This window comes from Cryptomeria japonica, chromosome 11, assembly GCF_030272615.1.
Source record: "Cryptomeria japonica chromosome 11, Sugi_1.0, whole genome shotgun sequence".
Taxonomy (NCBI): Eukaryota; Viridiplantae; Streptophyta; class Pinopsida; order Cupressales; family Cupressaceae; genus Cryptomeria; species Cryptomeria japonica.
This window is the reverse complement of record NC_081415.1, coordinates 96896896-96923513: the sequence shown is the minus strand read 5'-3', so window position 1 is coordinate 96923513 and position 26618 is coordinate 96896896. Positions and strand designations below refer to the sequence as shown.

At 36.1% G+C, this 26618-nt stretch overlaps 1 protein-coding gene across 1 annotated transcript; it reads right to left on the bottom strand.

The window, feature by feature from the left end:
* Positions 1 to 105: 105 nt before the first annotated feature.
* Positions 106 to 25279, bottom strand: LOC131860050 (LRR receptor-like serine/threonine-protein kinase FLS2). The gene is made up of 4 exons (XM_059214403.1): positions 25133 to 25279; positions 24145 to 24238; positions 17265 to 17401; positions 106 to 1830 (listed from the first exon to the last, which is right to left on the bottom strand). Exons 1-4 carry the CDS (start codon positions 25277 to 25279, stop codon positions 106 to 108), a joined length of 2103 nt encoding a protein of 700 aa, XP_059070386.1.
* Between the last annotated feature and the right edge of the window lie 1339 nt (positions 25280 to 26618).

The following is a 26618-nucleotide window of genomic DNA, read 5'->3' as shown; positions in this document are numbered from 1 at the left end:
CCAATTCATTATTTGAGAGATCTATGGATGAGAGTGGAAAGGATATATTCATATTGTGGATCTTTGCCTTTTAAATTCATATCCAATCCATCTTGATAATAAACATCAGAAGCAGACAATACAAAACCATCTTGACTTGTATTGGCCATTGCTTGCAATAATACAATTGTGTGTGGAATTGAACCTGAAATATGATTGAAACAAAGGAGCACAATCTGAAGGTTCTTTAACTGCCCAATCTTTGGAGGAATCCTGCCTACAAAATTGTTTTCCTTCATCACCAATACTCTTAGCTCTGAAAGATTTGCAAATTACTTTTGGTATTTCACCTCCCAATAAGTTATTCCCAATATCAAGAACTTGTAGCTTTAAACAAGTTGCAATGGAAAGAGGAAATGATCCGTTCAAGTTATTACTGTGAACAACTACTGAATATAATTCACTCAACTTATTGAACTCATTCGGTAAGCTTCCCTCCAAACTATTATTTGCTAAATTTAAGACAGATAGAAAAGAGGAATTGAACAAGCTCATAGGAATCACTCCAGTTAAATAGTTATTTGCAAGATTTAATAGTTCGAGTCCTGGAGGATTATTGTCACTGAAATAATCTTCATCGGGGTGAGATAATCTTCCCAAACATGAAGGAATATTGCACAAACTTCCCAAAGATGGAGGAATATTGCCACTGAAAAAATTGTCATTGAGCAGTAATAGATGGCTAGAGGGTGACCATATTGTTGGGATGTGCCCACTAAATCCATTTCTAGACAGATCTAGCATTTCTAGTTGCATCCATGTTGAAGTATTTGACAATATATTTCCTTCCAGATGATTTCCTGAAAGATTTAGATATGCCAACAGAGGACTGGTTTCCCATAGCCATGAAGGAATATCTCCCACAAGACCACTGTTAACTAATTCTAGTGTATGAAGCGAGAATTGTGTTGAAATCCAGGCTGGAAATTCACCGTGACAAATTGTACATGACACTAAAGATCGCTGACCTAACTGAAAGGATGGAATCCAGGATGTGCTTATATTTATCACACAATTGGATAAATACAACGAGTATAGGCCTGTAAGGTTGTGAAAGAAAGTTTCTGAAATTGACTGGTTATGGCTTAGTGATAGGCTTAGATTGCCGAAAGAAAGTGGAAGTGACGAAGCCGCGACGGTTTCATTGAAACGGTTACCACCAACATAGAAGTGAGTGAGAGAGCAAAGGTGAGCAAATGAAGGGGGAATGGTCCCACTCAGTTGGGTATCCTCGAGATCAAAAAACTCGAGTAAAGTGAGATTGCCCAAAGAATTTGGAATTTTACCGCTTAGTGGATTTTCCCCAAGGAGTAAAGACGTCAGCAAAAAGAGACTTCCAATAGAAATCGGTATGTTCCTACTTAATTGGTTCTTAGCAAGCCCTAGATAATCAAGTGAAGAAATATTACCCAGAGAAGGGGGTATGCTTCCACTAAGATGGTTTATATAAAAGTCGATGTGGGTTAAGGAAGAAAGATTTCCCATGCAGGAAGGTATGTTTCCATCGAGCTTATTATAGCTAAGATCAAGGTATGTAAGGCGGGTGAGAAAACAAATAGAAGAGGGGATCATCCCACTCAATTCATTGCCAGGTAATTCTAAATTTTGAATATATGAGAGATTCCACAAACAGGGAGGAAGAGTACCTGTGACTCGGCTTGTATCTCCGGTAACGAAGAGTGATTTGAGAAAGCGAAGTCGGCACAAGCTCTCAGATATCACAACTTCTTGAACAGAGTCCACATGAAGATCGACGATGTGGTTGGTGTGATTGTCAGAGGTTACGCCATTCTACGTGCAACAGTCTGTTCCATTTTCCCACGAACTGAGAACCTCATCGTAGTCAGTCAGCTCAGCTTTGAAGCGAAGGAGTGCTTCAGATTCATGGGAATGGCATTGGATTCGATGGGAAAGAGAAGGATGTGAAGAGAGGAAGAAGACAACAAAAACTGAAGTGACAACTAAACGCAGCTTCTGCAAAGAGATGGCCATTTGGGATGGAAGGGACGAGTGAAGTGCAGGTGATCATCTCTAGCTGGGATATTTATAACAGCGAGCCTGTCAACAGTAAATGAGACTCTTTTTTTTTTTTTGTGAAATTAGATGATTATTTATGTGGCCAGTGGTTCATTGTGTAAACCTTCCCTGAGAAGGAAACTAAATTTCTTCGACATTTCCTTATATCTTGATAAAGAAATCACTAAACTACGATTACAAAGAAGTCACAAAATATCTGGAATATTAATTCGCAGACAAAAAAAGTCATGTCAAGCAAGATAAAAAAAAACGCGTCTTCATGGTCTGCAGTTACGTGGCGGGGCTTTCTTTGGTTGTTGGTTACTGCAAAATGTCAGACAGACCGTATTTTAAGCTGCCGTACACCATAAGTCCAGACGAGTAAGAAAAAATATCGGCATGTATTAATCAGTAACTATCTTCTTTAATGATCGACGACAAATTTAGACACATGTTTACATCGACTTTGTGATTTATCAAACGATCCAATGTGAACAGAATCTATTGGAGAGGTTGCAAAAGTTGTGTGCCTGTCGAAGACTGATTTATTATTATGATTTTCTTTTAGATAATGGAAAATGGAAAGTAAATATTTTAAAATCAAATATTTAGAGTTAGAGAGTTAAGATAAATAAAATTAGATAAATTTAATTTATGGGATATAATTGTGTTAACAAATTTGTTTAAGGTATGATTCATTTAAATTTATGTGACTTTTTTAAATAAAGTTTAATTTTTAAAACTATAATATATATTTATTTAATGATATATGAAATGAGGTAAAGTTTAATGATGTTAAGGAACATTAAAAAATATTTAATTAGAAAATATTTATTTTTCTATTTTCAATTATCTAAAAGAAAATCTTAATAATAAATCATAGAGTCTATTCCACATGAACACCAAGGCTTATAAATTTTTCTATTTTCAATTATCTAAAGGAAAATCTTAATAATAAATCGTAGAGTTTATTCCACAGGAACACCAAGGATATAATTATGTTCACATAGAGTCGTTTGATAAATCACAAAGTCGATGTAAACAATTGCTTATTAAATTTGGCAAGAAAATCAAACTAATATATTTATGAAAGCACGGTTTGGAAATTTGACTACTGAAGGGAAAGGCAACAGTGATGTGTAAATTTGACTTGAATCGTTAAAGACAATGGTCGCTGATTAATATCAATGTTTGGAAAAGTACCGCCATGCAAATCCAAAAATACACGCCAATATTTTTCCTTACTCGACTGGACTTTTGGTGTCAGATATAGGTCGTTAATTAAGTTCACATTGATTGATTTCTTCATTTCTACACTTCAAGTAGAAGTAAAGTGAACAGATGATTCGACAAATCTTCAGTTAATCACTGCCGTGATTGACAAGTTTTATAATGCTGAGTATTGTTGTGGCAGACGAAGAAAATGAAGAGAGACATTTCTGTTGCAACTTCTAATCAAATGCATTCAGTGACGTGATTGAGAAGTTTTATGAAGTTATGATTATTTTTGTACATGATGAAAAGAAAGAGAAAGACACTTGTCTTCTAATTTTTATTTTATTAGATTGTTAATCAAATGTAGTTAGTTTATTTTATTAGATTGTTACTCAAATGTAGTCAGTGACATGATTGACAAGTTTTATAAAGTTGGTGATTATTTTTGTAGAAAGACATTTGTCATGTAATTTCTTTTTTATCATATTATTAATTATTACATTTATTATTGTGATTGATAAATTTATTAAATTGATGGTTATTTTTGTAGATGAGGACAAGCAACAGGACGCATTATTGAATTTGTATTTTTAATGGTCAAATTATCATAGCTTTATTAATTTTTATCAATTTTTAAATTATTTCGATGGAATATCTTAATATAGTTACGTTTCACAATTGATACAGTTTTGTATCAGATTCAATTTTTATTTGGCATTTAATTTAATTTTTATTAATTTATTTGTATATATGTATTATTTATTATTTATCTATTTATTCTTATTTACGCAAATTTTCATACATTTTCCTTACTTCAAAACTATAATTATTTCATCTAAATTTAATTTCTTACAACTTGATATAGATCCAATGCCATACTTGAACTCAAGACTTAAATATTCAAATTCTAATTCCAAGGGTAGGCTCATTTCTTATTACATATTTGTGTAACTCACCGCTATATTTTTAGGTTAAAGACATTCATTTGTATACTAATATATAAATATTTTTCACATTTATATACTAATTTAAAGATACATAAATTAATCATGAAAAGATTTTTTTTTCTAACATTAAAATAATATGCAAATTTTGACAGCACTAAATAAACTAATCAATTTTTCTTGTGAAGTTTCTTAAGATTGTTTTTTTAGCATTTTCATTGCCACTTAAAAGTACTATGTGGCCCATCATGATCCTACACTCACCCTCTTCAAGTTTCAATTATACACATCGTTAACTACTCAATCATGTTTAGATTTTGTCAATTTTATGAAAAAAATAGACCACATTTGACACATTTTATCATCATTCTCATCCACTTACCCACATTTTATGGTGAGCCTAGAATCCTTTAATGATAAGTATTTCTTATTTATTAATGTATATTTAGAGATGTAATCTAAGATAATTTTATAATATTTCAATTCTTTCCACTGTTTAATTTTCTTATAATCTTATTGTAAAGTGGAAAATTGAACCTTAGTGACTCCCCACCTAGGAGAGAAAAAGGAAGTCACTAGGATGGTTTTCACTTGGAAGAACTTTACATAAAAAAGAGGGGCTTAAATCCACTAGATCCAAATCCAAGGGAGACAAGGATGTGAATTCCAAGTGGATTGCAAGGGTTGAAGTGTGTTTTGCCCTTCTTTTGTAAATAGGAAAGTTGACTTGTTGACTATATGGAAAAGAGAGGTGAAATGAGTGAAATGAGGGTCTACCAGTTCCGGATCGCACAGTAACTTCGGATCTGAGCTAATTAGACTGATACGGATTTTCCCTGTAAATTTGGAGAAAAGTCCTCGGGACCATGGTAGGAATGTACATGGTCCTTGATGAAATCCACAAAATGAAAAGGGTTCTTCTGTCTCTGCAAATGAAGCCCAAACCTACAATTATAGCCGCACACCTGCAACCTGCACATAGAAAAGAGAGGAAAAGAGGGTTGTGGATAGGGGTTTGCCTCAATCAAACCTCAATTGAGGAATCAACCTTGAAAGAAAGTAATTGCAAATGCTTGAATGTAAACAATGGAAATGTATACCTTGTAGATCTGCAATTTATTGATGATCATTGTTTTGCTTCTTGAATGTAAATCACAAGTGTTGCACGAAATGTCATGTAACATGACAAAACCCTAAAACACATTCATGCTTGCAAATGAATGTTGTAATATTGTTCCAATGGATGAATGGGGAAGACTTGAGGGTAAAAGCACAAAACTATGTCACATTTGAGGCTAACTTATCAGCACAAGTGAATTTAAGTAATTCTAACTAAAAATTAATTTTAGTCAAACATATGGTCTATATAGATTTATTATAGCTAAGTTATATATGGGCCACAACTTTTCCAATTAGAAGTGTTTACTAAATGTATATTTTATACTACTCTTGGTCTAATTAAAAAAATAAATAAAAATCGATGTTTCAACAACTCCTACTCTTATAAATAATATTTTTTTTGAAATGTAAAAATACCCTTTAATAGATTTATAAGTGAATTTTCCAAAATATATATCTTTTAATATTTTAATTAGTTTTCATGTTTTATATTTTATTTTTATTGAAAGTAGGTCATCAACACTAAAATATAAGGTTGATTATCTTGTCAAGGAAAAATAAATAAATTTATTAAAAAAATATGATGCAGTAGAGAAAAGAATCTATGTCAAGATGATATAATTCTCTTATGATTTGGATAAATAATTAAGAAAAAAAGTGGCGGGAATTGGAAATAGTTATATTTCAGCACACACAACTTTTCAAATTTAATGAAAACTATATATTTATAAAAAATAGTAAACAATATATCCATGCACTAAAGTTTCAAGTTATCAATATACAACAAAAAAATTCAAGAAAAAATAGTAAATTTTACTAAATAAAGTGTGGTGTCTTGTATAACTTCAATTTCAGCATTTTTTCAGCAACTAAATTATAGTGTTTATTTTATTAAAAACTATATTCAAATAATTTTTTTAATTTTTGTTAAAATTACAAACTTAAAATAGACATAAGAATATAAATTTGATTAGTTTACATTATTTAAAAATTCAAAACATATATTTCACTTTCTATTGATTTAATTTAAAAAGTTGAATCAACATTGACCATTTCCTTTATAAAAGTGTGACACAACTTTGTACTTTTACCCTTGAATGCTTGAATGCTTCATGATGTATATCTTTGCCTATGCTTGCTTATGATCCACTTTACTTTAATTTATGCCACCCACAAATGAGAAAACCAACTCCCTTTTATACATGCCTCAGAAGATTAATTCATCTCACCAAAGACTGACATCTGGGAGATTTGGGATCCTGAAGTGTAGATAGGGGCGGGGGGTCCTATCTTGGGGCCACCCTAAGAGGGTGGAATAGGGGCACCATGCTCCTGTCCACGGGGGATAGGGGCACCATGCTCCTATCCTTCCCTATCTTGGGGTCTGGATAGGATCTTGAGGCTATCTCAAGGCTCAAACAGGAAGGGGTCTCACCTAGGAAGGAGTATGTCTTCGCCAAGGTGAGGATCTCAAATGTGGTTAAAATTAGAGGAGGCACAATTTTATAATACTACATGTATCCCCCACTTTAGCGGGAGTATGACTTACGCCACTACTACCGATAAAGTAGAAGAAATAGAGATGAAGATTAGAGATGCAGAGTAATACCACGAGGAGTATAAGATGTCACTAATCTTGAGGAACATAAGCCCTGAATCCTAGGATCTTGACTCACTCAAACATATGCAAGAGCACACAAAACAAAAACAAAGCACAAAAGACACATGACAAACACAAGATGACAAACCAACTAGCCGAAGAGACCTCGATACTCAAATGTCTCAACAACTAATAAGGACACAAAGATAATTGCCATCACCTAAACAGAAGTGATCACATAAAAGAGAAAAGTTGGCATCATCCATGAGCCATCAATATCAAAAGTCTGAGTTCATGAGAGGAAGAAGATAGAGAACATGAATACACACTTTGGTGATCCATGAGAAGAAATATTAACAAGAGAGAAACCATGGACATATCACCCCTAAAACTAGGTGATCCATAGAGAGAAGGACATGGAAATATAGCCCCTAGAGTCTATCTAGGTGATCCATGTAAGGGAGGAGAGTGGGAACATCGTTAGTTCCACCCAACCTCAAGCATGTGTGTGTGCAAGTGATGTTCGAAGTGCCTCATACGAGTCTATGCCCGAGTACACTACAACCTGTATTAAAGTGTCAAGAAAGGTGTGATGTCTCGATCTAAGAGTCTATGCTTTGGTTCTAAGAATAATCACCCTACATAAGATAAAAATGGCATCATCTCTCTCTAAGAGTTTATGCTCTAGTTCTAAGAATGACCCACTATAGAAGAGAAAAGTAACAACATCTTTCTTGAAGAGGTTTCCCTCTAATTCCAAGAATGTCTCACTGTAAAAGAAAAGTGATGACATATTTATCTAAGAGGCCACCCTCTGGTTCCAAGAATGTCCCACTATACAATGCATGAGAAAAGTATAGTACAAAGGAGTAGTGTGGGTGCCCCCCGCTTAAGATATCAACATAGCTTGATGTTAATATCTTAAGAAAAGAAAAACAAGGATACCTGCCTTCATCACAAAGAAGATATCTGCTATGCAACAATGACATAAATCCAAGCAAGAGAGGGAATACTCTTCAAGCCAGGATAAGATAGTTGAAAAGAGATATCTTGTTGCAAGTGTAAAGGAGGTTCTTGGAGGAGAAGAGATCTTTGTTCAAAAGACATCTACCTCCAAGAGGACGTGTCTTAGACAAATATAACATCTTATAGAAAGAAGAAAAGGAGAGAACAAGAATTTGATCCTTCATCCTATTGCTAGGTGAAATAGATTGTTGATGAAGGATGACACACTTTTATCCCTATCATGGATAGGTGAATTTATTATAGATGTACATTACGAAGTGTGAAAGAGGTTGTACTCAAGGACTTAAACCTCTTGTATAAGAGAAATTCCTCAAGCAAACAACCAACAATTTTGTACAAGGAATGACATCAAGTAATAAAACTTACACCATCCACACAATAGGGAAAAGTGGATCCTTAGAAAAAGAGAGAGGGAGAGAGATCATTGCCCCCAAGTGTAGGACAATGAGAATAATTACACAAATTCTATAGAAAGACTACTCATAAGAGATGCATCATTTCAAGCAAGGAATACATCCTAACCAAGGAACATACATGCGCTCCCATGAAGGATAACTCCATTCAAGAAATGACATCAAGTTATGAATAACACGATAGAAGAGGTAATTTTCAAAGAGAGAGAAAGAAGAAGATTCAAAAAATTTCTTTGAGGAGAGATTGTTCATAATAGACATACCATTTCAAACAATGAGAAGATCCCACTCATGGAACAGACATGCGCTCCCATGAAGAAATGCTCCATACAGGAAAGGACATCAAGTTTATGAATAATATACTCCATAAAGAAGATAGTGAAATCTTAGAAAGAGAAAAAGGAATATTATTGCCCCCAAGCATAGAGGCAAGAATAAATACACTATTATGTTGCTCACTAAGTATGATTGCACCTAAAATTGTACCACCATGAATGACAAGGATCCCCCAATAGGTAGGCTAACTATGTCACATAGCGAGGAGAAACATAATATAAACTTGAATGTTATTTTAAATGATCATGATGAATATGCCATTCATCATGACATGTTATTTTTAACATGCCTGAATCAATTTAAAGATTTGTGTTAAGAGAAAAATTTGGAATATGAAATTCAGGCATCTTAGAATTTATAGAAAATATAGGAGTGAAATATAAGGACCCCCAATCATCTTGTAAGAGTTATTCTTTAGGAACTTCTTTGGTAGGAGATGGTGTCTTTGTGTGAATTGAAGAGAGGATTATAGGAACTAAGAAAGCATGCGATGCTTCACTTATGTTCTCATCAAATACCTCATTAGTATATGTGTAAGCCACAACATGATAATCAGGAAGAATTTTTGGTTTCATAGGAACATGAATAGAATTGATTTGATTTTTGTTAGGCTCTTGATTTTTGGGAGAGAGAGCACTATGATGAGAAATAATATCATTCTATTGTTCTAAGTTGTCTTTATGTTCAAGACACCCATTAGAAAAAGGACTATTATATGTAATGAATGCTTCATCTTTAGAGGGAAGATCATCAAAAGAAGGTATGGTATCACTTGGATAAGTAGCCATAATATCATCCCCTTGCACCAAATAATCCTTATGAGGGAATTACGTTTTAGGAGAAGGAACACAAATCTCCAAATAGTCATCTTTAGGAGGCAGATATTTGAAACAAGTGTCCATATTCCCTTTTTGCATCTATGTGCCCTCACTAATGAGATCAATTTTTGGAGAAGGTAAATCATAGCTATGAATTAAAGGGAGAACTAAACTATCATCATATGCATGAAAGGGAACATCATGAACATCTTTAATGTAACTCAAAAATGAATTAGAAAAATAAGATAGGAACTCTATATGCACTTATGATCAAATAAGAAACTCATATGTTATTTAACCATAATAATGTCCACCCCACACATGCATAGTGTAGTCACATAAATCTGTCCATTGTAATTAAATGAATGTTTGCTATTTATTTGATTAATAAACCCACTGGCCAATCGTTAATTAAATTAATATTTAATTAATTCATCCTAAAACATTCTCCTATTAATTAAATAAATTGTTCAATTTATTTTAATTAATTCATTAAACCAAATTTACAATCAATTAAATGCATAAATCATATTTATTTAATTTTATCCCCTTTCCTCTTTTAAATAAATAATTAAAATATTTATTTAAATCATTAAATCCCCCACACTTGCATTCTCCTACAAATGCAAGTTGCACCTATTTGTTGAAATAAATGAATTTTATTTTAATAAAAATCCTATTTTCCCTCACCCAGCAAATCCACTTGCAATCCTAAATCCCCTTCTAGACTCTTCTAACCCCTTCCTAATTAGCCTAATCCATCCCCTAAATATTGTCACATTCCTAAGCAACTTGGAGTCACTTCTCAAAGCCCTCAAAGTCTTTGAAAAGCATTTAATGCTTTATGTGTTCAACAATCTAACCTCTAAATTCTTCCAAACCACTAATGGCTCTTACATAATCATTTATGGTTAAATCCACTTGCACCCATGGTTAGGGACTTTGACCTCTAACTCAACCCTCATGTAACCCACGTGTCTCCTCAAGCATTTATTGCTTTCACCATGGTTATCCTCACTAACACTTGCACAAGTGTTTATCCATTGGATAAAATCATTATTCCTTGAATAATGAATTTATTCACTTAACTCAACATTAACCCTACCTCCCAAGTTAACCCTCAGGTCATGTCAAGCATTTAATGCTTCTTTCCTCTCCCCTCAACCCATCTCATGTTGACACTTGTCATCCTAGGATTGGGTTGAAAGTCCTCAAATGGTTCTTAAACCACTCAATCCTAACCCTTATTGTGATTACTCAATCTCAACCATCCATTGCTCCATTTTACCTATAAATAGAGCTCATTTCTTCATAATCCAAATCTTGAAAACTTGTATGCATTTAACTTATAGTCAATTTTAGAAAGAGCATTTTAGCATAATCACTTATATATTATCATTTTGGACTAAAATAAATCTTAGTTCATTTCATAGTATCTCATATTTAGCTTTTTTTACACTTCCATAGCATAATTTAAAGCATTTCAATCTTAAATCTCCATAAGACATCCATAGTGCAAAAAGCTGCTGAGAGCTACACTCATTTGGAAACTTGGAGAGGAGAGGAACAAGGGAGGAGGAGCTACAAGCATGTTGGAAGGAATTTGGAAATGCCTTGTTGCATTTTTTTTCATTGTTAAATGTTTTATTGTGCTTATAGTGTCTCTCTTGATATGCCTGTTTAGAATAATCTTTGGTTGTTAACACTAACTCTTGTTTCTTGTGTTTCTTTTGTATGTGTGTTGCCTTACCACAGGTTTTTCTAACATCCTTTTTTGTAGAGGATCATTTGGTGAACTTGACATGAATCGAACACAAGATTTCTCTACAAAACTACTAACGTTTTTTGTTTAAATTGACACACAGGTTTTGCTTTAGCACTTTCGAACACGTTCTAGCGCCTACGAAAGTTCACGATTTAGCACTTTTGTTCACCAAAACAACGCTATTGTCTAGGATAGCACTATTGTCCATCATTTAACATGTTTGCATTTAAAGTAGCACTTTTGTTATTAATTTAGCGCATTTGCATGCTCTGTTTGACATAATTTTATTCTGCCTGAAAGAGTATTTTAGCACTTTTGCTTCTAGTATACCGCATTTGTCACTATTTTAGCGCATATGTCGGTTAAGTAGAGTTTTCATTTTGAATTTTTCTTCTTTGTTTACACAGAGTGGCGCTATTGTAGCAGAGAGTTGTAATTTTTTTTATTGTAACCAAAAATCAAAACCTAGGTTTGTAGAAGCCCACCAATACCTCATTTTTTATTTTTGACTAACTATTTGTTTGTTTATGCAGGATTAGAGGAGTTAGATTAGAAAGCATTGAATTATTTCTTTCATTATATTTTCAAAGTTGGATTAAAACAAATTCATTATCTCTTTTTGGCTTAAAAATTGAAACCTCACATTTTCATTTTGGATCATAAAAAGAATCACATCTTTAGTTTGGGTTTGTAAAAAGAACCCCACTTGAAAGTTAAAATGAACCACAAAATTCACATCAAAGTTTATTTGCAAGTTAGGAACAATCTTTATTTTGGTGCTTAAAATCAACAACACAACTTTCATTTCTTGCATCAACTTAAGGAAATTCACAATCAACATTTTATTTTGGGCAATCGAAAAAGAACAAGCCACTTTTCCTTCAAGCTCATAAACTATTTTACTTCAACCAAGACGTGTATTTAATTCAGTTGACCAGGATTTCAAAATTCTTAGTTTACCAAATATTTTGCCTTTGAAGTTAAAAAGAACACCATGATTGTTGGAGCAACATCTCGAAATAGTTAGATCACATTGCAATGAAAATCAGTTAAAAAGAACAAGTGCTTTTTTGTGATTGACACACTTGTGCAAATTTTGTCGAGTAGTCCTACTTCTAACACACACTATCCTCTCCCTTGGCTTTCGTGGTCCTAGGTGCAAGAGAAAAGTGTTAGTAACACTCAAAGTTTATCTTTTTAAGAGAGGCCTACCAAGAGACACATCACTCTTGGGAATGACCTCGCACGGTAAATCCTTCGAGCCGCTATCGAAATCAGGTGTGAGCGAAAGTTGTAGCCTTGGGTATAGTTGTTCCTACATTGTAACTTGCTAAAAGGATAAATGGGCCCCACCACAAGTTACAAGACTCTTAAGTGAGTCACTACAGAATGAACTTATGTCCAAAAAACATCAAAAATCACTAGACACCTTTTTATGTAGAAGCCCTCCCATTCTATTGATTGAGGATATTTGTGAGAAGTTCAGTGCAAGAGCATAGATGGTTTTTCTCCCAAGATACTCACCATACATATTTCCTTGAGTAGAAACATAGCTTTTTGAAAGACTACTTGTAGCTTGATAAAAGTGGTGACTCCCCCATCATAGATGTATTTGTTATGCTCGAGCAAGACTTAGTATATCACATCCTTACCTGCCATGGTGGGATTCATAAGGTATGTAGTACCAAAGTTGAAGAAATATCAAGATGTGGGCTGAAATTATCACAACTAGCTATTTGACCTTAGGGATAAATTATGTTTGAAGTGTCTTCATTTTGTGTCAAGACCAGTAATAAACTGAGCTAACTTCAAGCTTTTTTGGAAAAACACACTGAAAAATATTTGGAAAAGGGGTCATAAAAGTCCAAAGATTGGGTTGATTTAGACCCACACTTATTTGTGCCTTTTGAGGCAACATTCTTCTATTTGTGTGCTTGCTTTGTTTTCTTGTCAAAGAAAATCAAAACCAATTCAAAAACAAGTATTCATCCAACACAAATTTTCAACACCAACATTTGGCAAAAAATGAAAACAAAGTATCAAACTATATGACCATCCTTTACATTTTGAGAAAGAGAAATCTTCATCAACATATCAATTTGAAGAAAAGACAATTGAGCTCAAAGGCTTTCATCAAAAGAAGGAAATTTTTCTATCTCAATAGACAAATCTTTGTCTCACATAGAACCTTCTTACGTCACATGCATCTATATCTTGAAGGAAAATCCAACAAGTTTGATCAAGAGTCTTTAAACAACAAAGCTTTTACTCAATATAGAGCTTTGAGTTATCATAAAAACAAGGGAGGAAAAATCAATCCTACCTTCTTTCCAGACATCTACATCACATATAACATAGCTCGGGAAGAACCACCAACCCCTGAAAGAGAAGAGGAATAATTTGTCCCATTTTTAACACATAGTTTTTATTGAAGTTAAAATTTCATCCATTCTCACATTCACACATCATCAATCCATTCCAACTCTCAAAACATAAAGAGGGCCTGTCCTAAGTTCTTTTTTGATATTGCTTGAATCCAACACAACACATCACTTTTTAGAGTGTCTCTACCTCTAGGATAAACTCATCCTAAGAGGCATTTCTATGTAGGTTAAAACTAGTCTATGAGTGCATCCTCTCATTACTAGCTAGTTCGGTCTGTAACACATCTTAGGCCTCTCTAAACCTTATCATATCAACATTGTCAACAAAACACAACAAGAAATTCACAGAAGGACTTTGGTAACATCTACCTTTAGTGTTAGAGATCCATATGCAAAAAACTTCACCAAACATTTATCTCTCATTCCATCACCAACTCATAATCATTTTCACCAAACTTCAACAACAACTTTTAAACCAAAATGGCTCAAACCAGATCAAGGTTTAGACAACTAGAAATCAAGGAGGAAGAGGATGAAAATCTCAATGAATTCCAAGAAGCCCTTGGAAGAAACTCAAATGATGAAAATCCAAGTACTCCCACTCTTGTAGCAATAGAAAGGGCACAACACAACCCTCTCTTCAATCGACTTTTTGACGAAATCCTCAAGAACAATGCTGATGCTCACTTTTTAAGACTTGCCCAAGAGGGAGCCAAACTACCCTTTGATTTTGATATTGCGCAACTAAGGCAAGCATCAGAACACCATAGTCGTAATGAGGGAAGAAGAGGTCAAGATAACTTCATATATGACCTTCATCAAGGAAATCCCCCACCTCTTCCTCCTCTTAATGAAATTGACATATTGAGGCAACAAGTCAAGAATTTAGCCCAACAACTCCACAGTGGTGTGAAAATTACCCAGTTTTCACTTAATGATATTTGTCCCTATCCCTTTGATAGGAATCTACATATGCCACCTTTTCCATGAGGGTTTGAAACACCTAAGTTTGAAAAATATCGAGGAAAAGGAAACCCTCGAGATCATGTTAGAGAATTTCATTCCGCTTGCCTAGAAGTGGCATATGAAGACACATACCTAATTTGACTCTTTCCTCAAAGTTTGGGAGGGACAACCACTTCATGGTTTTCTCGACTAGCAGGCAGCATTAGGACATTTGAAGAACTAGTCCAAAAATTCATTGCACATTATTCACATAACATTGAACGCGATGTCACCATGGAAGATCTATGTAAAACCAAGAAAAAACCAGGGGAGCTATTTTCAGCTTTCCTGCAATGATGGTGATAAATTTCTAGCAGACGTTCTCTTCAATTACCTGAACGAGAACTAGTGGAAATATTTATTTCCAACTTGAACGAAGAAATAGAATTCCATCTAGACATGAAAGGCACAAAGTCCTTTAATGACATGGTCACCCAAGGTTTAAAATGTGAATGGGCCCTCATCAAAAAGGATGTTATCAAGATATACAATAAACTAAAAGACGGCCCTCGCCCGCACTTCAATAGTAATAAACCTAACTTTTGGAATAAAAATAAAAACATCATCAATGGCGAGGTTGTAGATGCAAGGACTATCAAAAGTGCACAACATGTGGTCCGATTTGTGGGGAAAACCCCCCTCCTAAGCATAGCACACTTTCTCCCCCAAATCAAGGATGCAATGTACTGCCAGAAGAACCAAGACAATGCCAGCAAAATTAGAAACCAAAATGTACATACACTCCCTTAGGATAACCTATTGAAATAGTGTTATGTCAGTTGGTTTCTTCCAATCTGGTGACCTTACCAAAGACATCTAATTAGGAACCTCAAGTAAAACCTTCATGGTGGAGGGATAATGAACATTGCGAATTCCATCAAGAGAAAGGGCTTAAAACAAGTAATTGTCATAGATTGAAAGATCTTGTTCAGGATCTTATTGATCGAGGAGAGATTGAAATTGAAGTACACAACCCAAAAACCACAAATAATGATCATCTTATTTTAAAATATCCACTTCCATCACAAGATCAAAAAGGTCCTTCCACTTCAGGGCGAAACACATTTACAACCGATTATATGCGAGCCGCCTATAATTACACTATGAATTTCCTATATGATGCCAATGAAAAAATTGCAACTATTACCATCAAAGATCCAAGCTCTACCTGCAATGTTGTTACGCATCGTGGCAAGATCACCATTAAAGAAGCTCCACAAGGCACAACTTCCATCCCAAAATAGTATAACCTTGTGGAATAGTTAGATAAGATGCCTGCACTTATATCCATCTTAGAGATTTTGCACCTATCCCCATCTCATATAATAGTCTTGGATGAAGCTCTCCAAGAGGCATCAGTCCCTGCCAATCTAAATACAAATAAATTTAAATCTATAGTTGGTAGTCTGAGGTCATCACCATGTCTCACCTTTTTTGAAAGTGATAATACATCCTTCCAGCAACCTCATTATGTCTCACTTCATATGGAAGGATTTATTAACAAACACAGAAACAAGTGAGTCTTGATTGATAATGGAGCAGGCCTAAATATCTATACATTACAATTGGTAAAAGCATTAGAGTATGCAGCTAAATCAGTGGATCCCCGCAAAAAGATAACTATAAAAGCCTATGATGATGCTGAGCGTTCATCCAAAGGAGCAGTTGTGTTACCAATTTGAGTGGGCCCAGTGGTGAAGCACATCATATGTGAAGTTCTGGACCTTCCCCTATCTTATAATTTGTTGTTAGGAAGACCTTGGATACACGCCATGCAAGTTGTTCCATCCACCTATCACCAGTGTATGAAGTTTCCTCATAACAGTGTAGAAATTACAATCCTGGGTGAGGCAAATCCCTTTGCATATTGTCACAATATAAACCATCAACCAGAGATTACTATTCCCAATAACAAAGAAGCTATCCCATCCACATCATATGTTATTCTAGCCTCTCCTTCCAATTCAAACACAACTATACCCAAGCAAGAGAAGCTAAAAATGAAAATGGTAGAGGAAGGTCTTGGGGAGTACAATCTTAGCTAACTCTTTTGTGTTGGGAAACTACCCACTTCTCCTAGAACTCATGGTAAACCTCAATGGTGAATTCAAGCACCAGTAGTCAAGCCAGCATGCACTTTGATGCCTTTTATCCTTGGGAAGAGTCAAGAAGAAGAGACCAGAGATGAGGACTTAGCAAAATGGATCAATAAAGATCCTATCACCATGGACATCCCATAAGCTAAGCTTCCCACAAAAAAATTTGGAAAAGGCCTTCTCATCATGCAAAGAATGGGCTATGATGGTAAGAGTGCTTTGAGACCTTGCAAGCAAGGACTACATGAGCCGTTGCAGCCAAAATTAAATCCTAAAGATAACACTAGATTAGGCTTTCAAAAGGAGATTCTTCCTAAGCTCAGATTCAAAGGGAAACCCAACAAACCTCTATATCAACCTAATACTCTAAAGAGGTCACCCTTGATTATATCAATAGCACCAAAAACCACACAAATTGCCCTAGTATGGTTGAAAATCCCAACAATCACATCCATGGCACCAATCATCCCACCAGTCAAACCAACAACCCCATCAGCAGCAGCAACTACATGAATAATACCATTAGTAGTATCAAAACCCCCAGCAGTAGATTCAACAACGTCGATGCTCACCATATTGAATTCACTGATCCCAATACTCCTTCCTAGAGCACCAATCATTCCATCTATAAAGATACATCAGCCGATCACACCCGTAGTTTTTAACTCAAAGGATATCCCGGTATGGTATAGTAATTGGATACTAAAAAGTGACTCAGAGACCAACTCACATGAGTGGGAATTTGATTCAGTACATCTCAATACTTCAGATGAGGAATACGCATCACCACCTCCACCTAACAAATAAATCCCTATTTACAGAGAAACATAGATTAAAACCTCTTGGGTTCCTGAATTGGAAACACCTTCCATAGACCCTACATCACATCCTACGCCTGATTCTGATAGGGAGAGTACCATTAATGACCTTCACCACAACATCTTAACCCTCACTGGCACCTCTTATGAACTTAACCTGATCGATGAGGTAATGCCTATTATCCATCCTGAACTCATCGAATGGAACCAATCTAATCCCCAATGCCTTGACCACTTCCAAAATGATGAGGTGATCATTGACTTTTTGGAACTAGGCGATAACATATTGAGTGGGGATCACAAAGTTGGATTCACCATTGAACTTAATAGCATAGCATACTTTGGGGCAAATACCAAACCTTTCAGCTAGAAAAATATAACAATAAAACATGGATCTTCCAGTGAAAACCACACTGTGGCACTGTTTGATCCCACAAAAGTAAAAATAAAGAGCGTATCCAATGGTGAAAACCTCTCTGAGGCACTTGAGGATGAAAGGTTTGACATCCTCCCTTCTAGTACATAGCAGGAACGATAAAAAATCCTTATTGAGGAAACAAAAGAATTCAACGTGGGGACTCCTGAAACTCCTCACCACATACATCTAGCATCTCTTTTAACTCTAGAGGAACAACCTAAGTTTGTAGAATTCTTCTAGAAATATCAAATCAACTTTGCATGGTCATATGCAGACATGCCTCGTCTTGATCCCAATTTAGTCATGCATCACCTCACTGTAGCAGAAGGAGCTAAGCTTGTCAAATAGAAGCTTTGCAAGATGCACCCCCAGATTGCGGTACTAGTCAAAGCAGAACTTAAGAAACTCCTAGATGTTGGTTTTATTAGACCAATTGATTATGTAGATTGGATATCCAACATTGTACTTGTCGGCAAACCAAATGGGGGCATCTATATCTTTACTAATTTTAGAGATTTAAACAAAGCATGTCCTAAAGATGACTTCCCCCTACCAAACATTGACATGATTGTAGACCTAACAGCTGGACATGCCATGCTCTCTCTCATGGATGGCTTTTTAGGGTACAACTCGATAAAGATCACACTAGAGGATCAACATAAGATGACCTTCACATGTCTATGGGGAGCATACTGTTGGAATGTAATGCCTTTCGGTCTAAAGAATGTAGGGGTGACCTATCAAAGAGAAATGACCACCATTTTTCATGATATGATGCATACCATAATGGAAGATTATGTTGATGACTTACTAGCAAATTCATTAACAAGAGAAGGTCATATGGAAATATTAGAGAAAATCTTTAAGAGACTGGAACAATATCATGTTGGACTCAACCCAAAGAAATGTGTCTTTAGAGTAACCTTAGGGAAGCTTCTAAGATACATTGTCTCAAGCAAAGGCATTGAGGTCGATCTTGCAAAGGTCAAAGCAATCATGGACATGCCACCTCCAAAGAATATCAATCAGCTAAGGACATTACAAGGGCCACTACAATCCATCCAAAGATTCATTGCACAACTAGTAGATAAGTGTCACCCCTTTACACACCTGTTACACAAAAACATCTGCTTTCAATGGGATATCGGATGCCAGCAATCATTCTAGATGCTTAAATACTATCTCATGAATACACCATTGTTGTTCCCACCGGATCCAAGTAGACCTCTATTACTCTATATTTCAGCAACAAATACAACATTGGGAGTGCTACTGGCTCAGCACAATGTAGAAAGGAAAGAGTGTGTTGTATACTATCTCTCGCACACTGGTTAGCTATGAACTGAATTACACACCTATTGAGCAAGCTTGCCTAGCAGTAATCTTGGCAGCCACTAACCTAAGGCACTACTTGTTAACACATAAAGTACAACTCATTGCAAAGATCGATCCACTAAAGTACTTACTCAACAAAGTAGAATTGAAAGGCTGCTTGGCCAAATGGGTGATCATTCTAATAAATCTGACATCGAGTATGTGGACCGTAAGGCTATCAAGGGCCAAGTTATTGTAGATCAGTTGGCTGATGCACCCCTCATAGGAAATAATCCTCTTATTTCCAATTTTCCAGATGAAGAGATATTCATGATCATAGTAGCACAACCATGGAAACTATACTTTGATGGTTCCTATACTAGACATGGCTCAGGGGCAGGCATTCTATTTATGACACCTCAAGGTGACAACATGCTGAAGTCTTATAGGCTAACTTTTTCATGCATGAACATAGCTGAGTATGAGGCCTTGATCACAAGACTCTGACTAGTTGTACAATGGAAGTTAAAAGAGCTACAAGTATATGGCAACTCCCAACTGGTCATCTAACAAGTCACAGATGAATATCAGACCAAGGATGATAAACTCATGTCGTATAAACAAATGGTGGACTGTTTATAGGCATCATTTATGACTATCACCTTTGAGCAGATACCTAGAGATCATAATTGAGCTGTTGATGCTATGGCTACCATTGCATCTCTCCTAGATCTTCCATAGAATTCAACATGCTACGAGTTCTTGGTTGAACAACTTTGGATTCTCTCTTATGATATCCCCGAATCTGAGATGATATGTCGCCTTACTAGTTCTAAATCCCCATGGTACGGTGAGTTCTATACCTATCTACGTGATCATGCACTTCCTCCTAACCAATCGAATAACCAATGTAAAACCTTCATTCGCCAAACCGCTCGATATACCATCATTGCTGAAACCCTATATCGACGCAGTCCTGATGGTACTCTCCTTTGATGTCTGGAATAGGATGAGATAACAAAGGCCTTGGAAGAGGTACATGATGAAATTTTTGGGACTCACTCAAGTAGTCCTTCCTTAGCAAATAATATCATGTGTGTTGGATACTATTGGCCATCCATTGAAAAAGACTCCTACTATTTTGTCAAAAAATGCAAAAAATGCCAAGTTCATGGAGACTTGATACATGCACCAGCATAGGAATTGCAACCAATCACAACACCATGGCCCTTTTGTCAATGGGGACCTAACCTTGTGGGTAAAATTCATCCATCTTCATCCAACGGCCATAAATTCATTATTACTGCCACTGAATACTTCACAAAGTGGATCGAAGCTGTTCCACTTACCTAGGTCACCGACAAGCAGATCACTTCATTCATCCTTAGTTACATCATCTACCGGTATGGTGTACCCATGTGCATCATCATAGATAATGGACTCCCATTCAAGAACCAGGATGTCTGTGAGCTCTGTAAGAAGTTTCACACCCAACACCACTTTTCCACTCCCTATTATCCACAAGGAAATGGTCAGGCCGAAGCATCGAACAAAAACATATTAAGAATCCTCAAGAAGACAGTTAATGATCTCGGTCATGATTGACATGTTCAATTAAATCCAACACTATGGGCATATCGAACTAGCATTCGAACCTCTACAGGAGAAACTCCCTACTCACTAGTCTATGGAGCATAAGCTATCTTACCTATTGAGGTCGAGATACCATTTCTATGGGTTTCCTTGCATAATATGATAGATGGTGAAGCATACAGAGTATCACGTCTTCAAGACTTGGAACTACTTGATGAGAAATGACAAGCTACATACAATCACCTCAAAGCCTATCAACAACGCATGAGAAGAAGCTATAATCATCGAGTTAGGCCTCATACATTTGAGGTAGGTGATCTTGTTCTTCAAGAGAATCCTCATAACCAACCAAACAAAGAACATCAGGGAAAGTTTGAATCAAACTAGTTGGGTCCATATGTTATCACTACTGTATTTGGGTCTGGGGCATATCAGTTGGCTACTTCAGAAGGAGAACCAGTAGAAGATCCAATCAACAACATGCACCTCAAACAATTCCATACATAAGTTGTACAGAGCATCCAACTCCAATACATACCAAAAAAACACCAAAAAAATTTAGATAAATGTCCCAAAGAAAATAGAAAAATCAAAATAGTAAAGAAAAATCATTCATCCAAATGGTGAACAACCACTGCGGTGGCACCTTGGGTAAGTGTGATGGTGAAAACCTGGCAAACAGGTTCCACTCGTAAAGGCTATGGTTCCATTGTCTTTCAGACTTGTTATGATCACATTCATTGCATCCACACATCCATCTATCAAAACCATGGCTTGTTATTGATCTACAATCAAGGATAATACTTCATGCATCTTGCATCCTGCTTTTTCATAGTCATGTCTAAACTAGGGGCAATACTCTTAAACCTATTGATGGAAGTGGATTCTACATTACTTATGATTAATTGAGTTCTTCATTCAAAACTATCTCACAAAAATCCAAAAACATTAAAAAACACTCACAAAATCCAAAAACATTAAAAAACACTCACAAAATACCAAAAACATTAAAAAACATCACAAAATCCAAAAACATGATAAAACATAAAAAATAAATCATAAGCATGGCAACACAATCTTTTGTACATACGCATCCAAGTAGATACCAAACAAACATTTTGAAATACTCAAACAATAACCACTTATCATATCGACCAAACAATCAACATCGCCATGCAAACTGTCCTAACAGGGATAAATCTTTCCTCACCAAAACAAAGACAAGATAACATTTTTCTTTGACAAGAAAATTATGTTTAATCTATCAAGTACTTGGTCAGTTTGTTAGTTATTTATTCATTTATATCAAGTTCCTACGCTACTCCGGGATATCCAGAAGTGATTAGAGTGGCTGGGATGGTTCCTAAGTATCGTTTTGTTTGCTTATCTTCAATGAATTATTCCAATGAAGTTCTGGGGCATGTACTAATGGTGTCTACGTGGGAAGTTCACTAAGCTACGTGATCTTATACAAAATACAGTCATGGATCACTATGGCTTGCTGACTACAGCATATACCTCGACCATATGAGCATGAACCATTATAGAGGGTCCATATTCTTTATTTATTTATACTGCTTGTTTATAGGTACAGTGCTCCAAACTTGGTTCCTACTACCTCGTCCAAGATTGATACTACCCTTGCTCAATGATGAAAAATAAAGCACTATGGATCATCATTTCATCTCATTCGTTTATATTGCATTCCATTGCATATCACCCATCCATTTGATCATTCATTATTCATGTTTATGTTTTATGCAAGTCTAAACAAGTTTGAATATGAGAAATTATTTAAAAATGACTTGGTCTTGGATACAATCACGATGAAGTTCTCTGATACATCATCAGTACATCATACACATTCTCACCAACCTTGCACTCATCTATCATGCATGCATGACATCATCATTTCATTACATTAGTTGCATTTTTACATATAGTGCATTATCATTTACTTACATATAGGTTCATTACATTCATTTTTACTATTCATTAAAGTGCATTTAATATCATTTAGTTGCATTCATTATTATGTACTTAGATTCGCATCATTTAAATCATTCATCATCATTTATCATCATTTAAATTTGTCTACAATACATTCATATAGATTCCTTTAGTTGCACGCATTTATTTATCTATCCATTACTTAAGTGCATTCATCTATCCATCTAGGATATTCTTGTACTCATTCCTTTCATCTTAAAAAGCTTTCATTTAGGATTCATTAAGATGCATTGATTATTCTTTTTAAATTGAATTAGGGTGTAGTTGTTCATTACCCCTTCGTGGCATTATCATCACATAAACATTTGTACTTCTACATTTGTTTATTCATTTTACATACATATACCATTCGATTCATTGCATTTCATCATAATCAAACGCAACTGCATATCATCATTTCGTCAACATAAAACACAAGTACTATCTATATCAATGTTAGCATCATTTCATTAGGCATACATCATCATCATGGCATTACATACATAGAGCATTACACCAACGAATCATGCATATATTAAACCTACATCCACATGTTAGTATCATATTCATAAAAAATGCATATAGACATCATACAAATCAATATAAAATAGGCATATAGGAATCATCACATAAGAACATACATATAGCAAGTGCAAGTATCCATGTAAGCATAAATCATAGATCATCATCCTACATAAATCCATACATATCATCAACCTGCATATCATCACAAAAAAGAGATCTCCTCATATATCACATCATATATCATCTCGCAAAACTATACATGTATCAAAGTACAAAGATGACAAAAATATCCGCTACCAAGAGCCATCCAAGTCACAATCCAAAATGACCATGTAATAAAGTATATACAACTCTCTCAAATTCCACTCTGGCCAGATGCTACACCACCATCACCACCTGCACCACCGTCACCACCTGCTCCCCCACTATCTCCTGCACCACTTACACTACCTCGTCATGGAGGACCCATCACACCACCACTACTTTGCATCCTCTGAGACCGCTCTGATCTCTCCCGATGCATCTATGAATAGCTCAGTGCCCGCCGACTAGATGGCACCACCTGCTCATATAGACCTCGCCAATAATGAACCTCTCCACCTGCCCTCCGTAACTCCCTCACCAATGAACTAGTCGATGACCCATGTCCCTATACTCCCTCCAAGGCCCAAACTTTCTCCTATAGCTGGATCACCCTATCAATTGCCTGACCTCTCTTCCGAAGCACTACCGTCAACTCTGACTCCCGTGCAAATAGCTGAACATCTCTAACTACAACCTCTACCTCCATATCCTCCAGTCGAGTCTGCAAAAATAATATCATCTGATCCCAAAGATCTTCTCCTCCCATCCCTATCGGATCCTCCCTGCCAACTATAGCTCCCTCTCCTCCTCCAATGGATCCCTCTCCCATATCCATAGGTGTCTCTCCCTCCCCCATATCCATGCCACCTAATCTGACTCCTCCATGCATCAAAGGCCACTGTGACAGTCGCAATGGCTTCCTGCCTCTCCCTCTCTGTTGTAACCGTCCACCTCCACCACCTCCACCTCCAAATCCACCACCCTCACCTCCTCCTCCTCCATCACCTCCTCCACCACCCCCACCTCCTCCTCCTCCATCACCTCCTCCTCCATCCCCTCCACCTCCCTCACCTCTCCCTCATCCCCCTACTATAAATCCTTGATGCCCTAACCTCCTTCATCTCTATCTCCTATCCTCCTCAAAAGATGAAATTGGCTCTGCCGGATCCGATATGCGTGGAATAGGATGTGTCGTAATGTATTGTGTGTACTCATCTGTCACCCCTGCACCTACAATCCCTGACCTCATCTATCATGGTCTCGCTTGTAAAGTCCAAAACTCTGCTAATGCCTCATCATATGGTAACACTGACCCCCATTGGAACTACCTCAACACTCTGCTAGGTACCTGTCTCTCCACATTGTAGGTTGTCCTACCAATCAAGTACTGTATCATAAATACATAAGAAAAGGCCTCTACATCATCATCCTAGGGCTCACACTCAATATAGGGCCTCCAAATCACTACATCCAAATCATCTAATGCCTATCACCACCACTCTAACTTCCCCAGGTGGAGCTGACTCATCATACTGCCATACATATACACATAGGGTTGATCCACTACCTCAAATCTCAGACTAATAGGTTAGGTCACCGGTAGGTGCTCCCATACCCAAATATGCAGTAGAGTGATCCCAACTCCCAGTGAACTCGTCTCTTGGTACACCACCTCATATAAGCCTGTCACTGCAATGCAATCAATCTCAGCCTCTGTCAACTGATCTCTCAACTGTTGTGTGGCTGGATGCCTCTCCCACATCTATAAGATGGGAAGATCCTCCTACACACATACATCAACCATCATCATTTGTTGTTTTGTTTCAAACTTTCTTAATTTTAAACCTAGACTATCAACATATACTTTCATCGAGTATCTTTAGGTCTCAATAGGTAAGCAATCATGGCACACCTAGACTACAACACGTATTTATCCTAATGACCTAAGTCTCAATGGGCCTTCTATGGTTCAAAACAACTACCCTCTCCATCCATCCACCATTGGCATCAGGAGATTCTCTTTCTAACACTAGGGCATCTATTTTTCAGACAAAAGTGCTACTTTGCTAACAATCGCGCTACAACAACTACACACAAGCGCTAAAAAGCAATAGCACTAGAACAACTATGCAATAGTGCCAGTTCAAAGCACTAGTGCTACAAGAAGGACTCGATAGCACTAAAACTACGTTAGCGCTAAAACAACAACTCAACTACACTACAACTTATAACAACGCTAAAACTACTATGTGATAGCGCTATAGCAGCACAGTAGCGCTAGTTCAACTGACAACAACACAAAAACACAGTTTTAGCGCTATTATCTTGACTCAACTTGGACGATTGAAAAAAGACATCAAAAATATGTGAAAAACAAAATTTCAAATTTGTATACCATTGGTCCATAGTCATCTGGCTGCTGGAATCGACGAACCCGCTCTAGCCAATGATCTACTATCAGTACTGGTATCTTGACTATTGCTTGCTCTTTCAAAGAAGTCACTATCAGAGCTCTGAATCACTATGGAGATGAATGCAAATGACCCTATTTTTACCTCTTCACCCCCATATATACCCTTTGACCTAACCCTTATTTTACCCCACTCATCACCGTGGTCCCCGTGAACTTCCAATACCTCCCATTTCTTTGTTTTCTTCCTGATTTCTTCTATTCTTTCACTGTTACTGCTAAATTCTTCTCTTCTACCTCCTCGCCAATTCTCATTCTTTTTCGAGAGATCGCCGGATTTTTCAAAATTTTTGGCCCATCTCTCGAGTGGGCATACCACCCATTAAATTAACATTTTATGTGGCATATTTCTTCACACCCATTTTTCTTTCTTTGAAACAACGTGATAAACCACATTGTCTCAAAGAGGGGCAAATGTAGTCACATAAATCTGTCCATTTCAATTAAATGAATATTTGCTATTTATTTGATTAATAAACCCACTAGCCAACAGTTAATTAACATTTACTTAATTCATCCTCAAACATTCTCCTATTAATTAAATAAATTATTCAATTTATTTTAATTAATTCATTAAACCAAATTTACAATCAATTAAATGCATAAATCTTATTTATTTAATTTATTCCCT

Bases quoted from the DNA above. Each gene is read 5' to 3' on its own strand.
- LOC131860050 (XM_059214403.1), bottom strand. From the start codon at position 25,279: ATGTGGGAGAGGCATCCAGCCACACAACAGTTGAGAGATCAGTTGACA. The intron at 24,239-25,132 runs GTATGGGAGCAC...TTATTTTTGCAG, and splicing joins TCACTCTACTGCATATTTGG to ACTCGACTGGAGGATATGGA. The intron at 1,831-17,264 runs GTTGTTGGTTTG...TGTTGCACGTAG, and splicing joins TAGTTGCTGCTGCTGATGGG to AATGGCGTAACCTCTGACAA.